Source organism: Nesoenas mayeri, assembly GCF_963082525.1.
Source record: "Nesoenas mayeri genome assembly, contig: SCAFFOLD_189, whole genome shotgun sequence".
Classification (NCBI taxonomy): domain Eukaryota; kingdom Metazoa; phylum Chordata; class Aves; order Columbiformes; family Columbidae; genus Nesoenas; species Nesoenas mayeri.
Genome location: NW_027660037.1, coordinates 22,927 through 27,895, shown reverse-complemented (window position 1 = coordinate 27,895; position 4,969 = coordinate 22,927). Strand labels below are relative to the sequence as shown.

Below are 4,969 nucleotides of genomic sequence, written 5' to 3'. Positions count from 1 at the left end.
TGGCCACTGAGAGTGAGAGGGTGGCTACTGAGAGCTGGGTGGCTACTGAGGGTGGGAGGGTGGCTACTGAGAGCTTCGTGGCTACTGAGGGTGGGGAGGGTGGCCACTGAGAGCTTGGTGGCTACTGAGGGTGAGGGGGTGACTACTGAGAGCTTGGTGGCTACTGAGGGTGAGAGGGTGGCCACTGAGAGCTTGGTGGCTACTGAGGGTGAGGGGGTGGCCACTGAGAGCTTGGTGGCTACTGAGGGTGGGAGGGTGGCTACTGAGAGCTTGGTGGCTATGGAGGGTGGCCACTGAGGGTGGGAGGGTGGCCACTGAGAGCTTGGTGGCTACTGAGGGTGAGGGGGTGGCCACTGAGAGCTTTTGGCTACTGAGGGTGAGGGGGTGGCCACTGAGAGCTTGGTGGCTACTGAGGGCGGGAGGGTGGCCACTGAGTGCTTGTCGGCTACTGAAGGTGGGAGGGTGGCTACTGAGAGCTTGGTGGCTACCGAGGGTGGGAGGGTGGCTACTGAGAGCTGGGTGGCATGCATGGGGCAAACCCTCCCAAAGGTCCCCAAAAGGCCCCCACAGGCCCCCAAAAGGCCCCCAAAGGTCCCCAAAAGGCCCCCAGGTGGCCCAAAAGCGCGGGATCCGAGCCCAAAGGCACCTGCTCGAGGGACACGGGGTGCTTGATGTAGACGTTGGTCTGGATGTCGCGGGCCGGCAGGCGCTCCAGCTCCGTGTGGAACTCCGCCACGCGGTTTTGGGACAGCAGGAACAGCAGGTTCAGCCCCAAAAGCTGGTGCTTGTAGGCGGATTCGGGGAGTTCGTCCCTGGGGGGACACGGGGGGGGACGTGTGGGGGACATGGGGACATGTGGGGGACAGGGGGATGTGATGTGGTGTGGGGATATGTGGGGGGACAGGGGGACGTGGTGTGATGTGGGGACATGTGGGGGACACGGGGACATGGGGGGAAAGGGGGACATGATGTTATGTGGGGACATGTGGGGGACATGGGGGGACATGGGGGGGACATGATGTGATGTGGGGACATGTGGGGGACATGTGGGGGACATGATGTGATGTGGGGACATGTGGGGGGACATACGGGGTGACATGGGGGGACCTTGGGGTGACATGGGGGTGACACGGGGTGACACGGGGGTGACATAGGGTGAACATTGGGGGAACATGGGGACATGTGGGTGACACAGGGTGACATGGGGGGAACACGGGGGTGACATGGGAGTGACACGGGGTGACACGGGGGTGACACGGGGTGACACGGGGCTGACATGAGGGGAACATGGGGTGACATGGGGGGGAACATGGGGTGACATGGGGGGAACACGGGGTGACATGGGGACATGTGGGTGACACGGGGTGACATGGGGGTAACACGGGGGTGACATGAGAGGAACTTGGGGTGACATAGGGGGAACATGGGGACAGTGGGGTGACACGGGGGTGACATGGGGGTGACATGGGGGAAACATGGGGGAAACATGGGGGAAACATGGGGGGAAACATGGGGGAAACATGGGGGAAACATGGGGACATTGGAGTGACATGGGGGGAACACGGGGTGACATGGGGGTGACACGGGGGTGACATGGGGGAACACAGGGTGACACGGGGGTGACATGGGGGAACATTGGGGTGACATGGGGGGAACACGGGGTGACATAGGAGGAACATGGGGACATGGGGGTGACACGGGGGTGACACGGGGGTGACACGGGGGTGACACGGGGGTGACATGCGGGGAACACGGGGTGACACGGGGGTGACACAGGGGTGACACGGCGCGAACATAGGGACATTCGGGTGACACGGGGGTGACATGGGGGAACACGGGGTGACATGAGGGGAACATGGGGACATGGGGTTGACACGGGGGGAACACGGGGTGACATGGGGGAAACACGGGGTGACATGGGGGGAAACACGGGGACATTGGGGTGACATGGGGGAAACATGGGGTGACATGGGGGGAACATGGGGTGACATGGGGGGAACACGGGGGTGACACGGGGGGAACACGGGGGGAACACGGGGGGAACACGGGGGGAACACGGGGGGAACATGGGGACATTGAGGTGACACGGGGTGACACGGGGTGACATGGGAGTGACACAGGGATGACATGGGAGTGACACGGGGATGACACGGGAGTGACACGGGGATGACATGAGGGGGGACATGGGGGTGACACGGGGTGACATGAGGGGAACACGGGGGTGACATGGGGGTGACACGGGGGGAACATGGGGGTGACACGGGGACATGTGGGGTGGCATGGGGGGAACATGGGGACATGTGGGGTGACACGGGGGTGACATGGGGGGAACACGGGGTGACACGGGGGTGACACAGGGGGAACAGAGGGTGACATGGGGGTGACACGGGGACATTGGGGTGACATGGGGGTGACATGTGGGGAACACGGGGGGAACACGGGGGAACACGGGGGGAACACGGGGTGACACGGGGGTGACACAGGGGTGACACAGGGGAACACGGGGGAACACGGGGGGAACACGGGGGGAACACGGGGGGAACACGGGGGGAACATGAGGGGAACACGAGGGTGACACGGGGGGAACATGGGGTGACACGGGGACATGGGGGTGACATGGGGGGAACACGGGGTGACATAGGAGGAACATGGGGACATGGGGATGACACGGGGGTGACATGCGGGGAACACGGGGTGACACGGGGGTGACACGGGGGTGACACGGGGTGACATAGGAGGAACATGGGGACATTGGGGTGAGACACGGGGGTGACATGGGGGGAACACGGGGTGACATAGGAGGAACATGGGGACATTGGGGTGACACGGGGGTGACATGGGGGGAACACGGGTGACGTGTGGGTGACATGGGGGGAACATGGGGACACGGGGGTGACATGGGGGTGACACGGGGGTGACACGGGCCCCCCCCGGCTCACTTGTAGTCGAAATAGTAGCACTTGAGCTGGGCCATGTAGCGCTCGAAGGACGGGATGTCCTTCTTCAGGATGCTCCACTGCGCCCCGATCTCCAGGATGTCCCCTAAAACGGGACACACCGTTTTGGGGGGGGGGGTCCCCAACACCGCGGGGGGGTCGCCAAGGTCCCCTGGGGGGGTCATGGCCGTTTTGTCCCCCCCAAAGTGACACTCACGGGCCAGGATGAGCTGCTGCTTGGTCAGTTTGGTGCCCGAGGTGGGGAGGAAGTTGAGGTCCAGGAGCGCCAGCTGGGGGGGGACAGTTGGGGACACGGTGGGGGACAGTTGGGGACACACACAATGGGGGGGGGGACACACGTCAGATTGTCCCACGCTCACTAATGAGCTTTAATTACTGTTTACAGGCGGCGGGAAGTCTGATTCACCCCCCCCCGTGTTAATTAAAGGTTTGGGGTAATGAGGTTCCGGCGCTGCCCCCCCACAAGCACTGGGACCCCCCCCGATCCACAGGGCCCCCCCCTCATTCCAGGGACCCCCCTACCCCCCCCAATTCTCAGATACCCCCTCAGTCCTCAGGGTCCCCCCCCAACCCTCAGAGACCCCCCCCATAATCCCCAGCCCCCGCCATGATTTTCAGGGACCCCCCCCCCCAAATCCACAGCCCCCTCCCCCCCCCCATTCCAGCCCCCTCCCCAATTCCAAGAGATCCCCCCAACTCTCAGCTCCCCCCTCCCCCAATCCCCAGGGTCCCCCCCAATTCCCACAGACCCCCTCCTAATCCCCCGACCCCCCCAATCCCCACAGACCCCCCCCAATCCCCAGACCCCCCCAACTCCCCAACCCCCCAACTCCCACAGACCCCTCCAATCCACAGCCCCCCCAATCCCCCACCCAGACCCCCCTAATCCCCAGACCCCCCCAAATCCCCAGACCCCCCCAACCTCCAGACCTCCCCAATCCCACAGACCCCCCCCCGGTCCCCCCACAATTCCCAGAGACCCCCTCTAATCCCCAGACCCCCCCAATCCCCAGAGATCCCCTCCAATCCCCAGACCCCCCCAATTCCCACAGACCCCTCCCTAATCCCCAGACCCCCCCAACCCCCAGACCCCCCCAATCCCCACAGACCCCCCAATCCCCAGACCCCCCCAATTCCCAGACTCCCCTTAATCCCCACAGACCTCCCCAACTCCCACACCCCTCCAGTCCCCACAGACCCCCCCTAATCCCCACAGCCCCCCCCAATCCCCAGACCCCCCCCAACTCCCACACCCCCCAGTCCCCACAGACGCCCCCACTCCCCAGACCCCCCCCAATCCCCAGACCCCCCCCATCCCCACAGACCCCCTCAACTCCCACACCCCCCCAGTCCCCACAGACCCCCCCTAATCCCCACAGCCCCCCCCAATCCCCAGACCCCCCCCCAACTCCCACACCCCCCCAATCCCCACAGACCCCCCCTAATCCCCCGACCCCTCCCAATTCCCAGAGACCCCCCAATCCCCACAGACCCCCTCAATCCCCAGACCCCCCCAATCCCCACAGACACCCCAACCTCCATACCCCCCCCAATCCCCACAGACCCCCCGCAATCCCCCGACCCCCCCCAATCCCCACAGACCCCCCTAATCCTCCGACCCCCCCCCAACTCCCCCAGACCCCCCCAACCTCCATACCCCCCCCATCCCCACAGACCCCCCGCAATCCCCCGATCCCCCTTTATCCTCACAGACCCCCCCAACTCCCACACCCCCCCAATCCCCAGACCCCCCCCAATCCCCAGACCCCCCCAATCCCCAGCCCCCCCCCCCCCCCGCCCCGGCCCCACTTCCGGCCGCAGCGCTCCCCCCGCTCCCCCGCACCTTGAGCCGCCCCAGCGCCTCCCCGCACTTGCTGAGGTTGGGGCTCTTGCGGCTCCACTCGCCCTTGAGCTGCTCGTACATCCCGGCGGCCGCTCGGAGCCCCCCGGGCCCCCCCGGGCCCCCCGGGCCGCCCTCGGCCCCGTTCACCACCGGCCCGCCCGCCGCCATG

General features: G+C 65.5%; 1 protein-coding gene across 1 annotated transcript; it reads right to left on the bottom strand.

Moving 5' to 3' along the window:
• Positions 1–646: 646 nt before the first annotated feature.
• Positions 647–4,969, bottom strand: PSMD8 (proteasome 26S subunit, non-ATPase 8; the record flags this gene model as incomplete). Its single annotated transcript, XM_080364400.1, has 4 exons — positions 4,801–4,969; positions 3,154–3,226; positions 2,940–3,042; positions 647–812 (listed from the first exon to the last, which is right to left on the bottom strand). Coding segments are annotated over exons 1-4 (510 nt in total), but the record flags the coding sequence as incomplete, so codon positions are not given.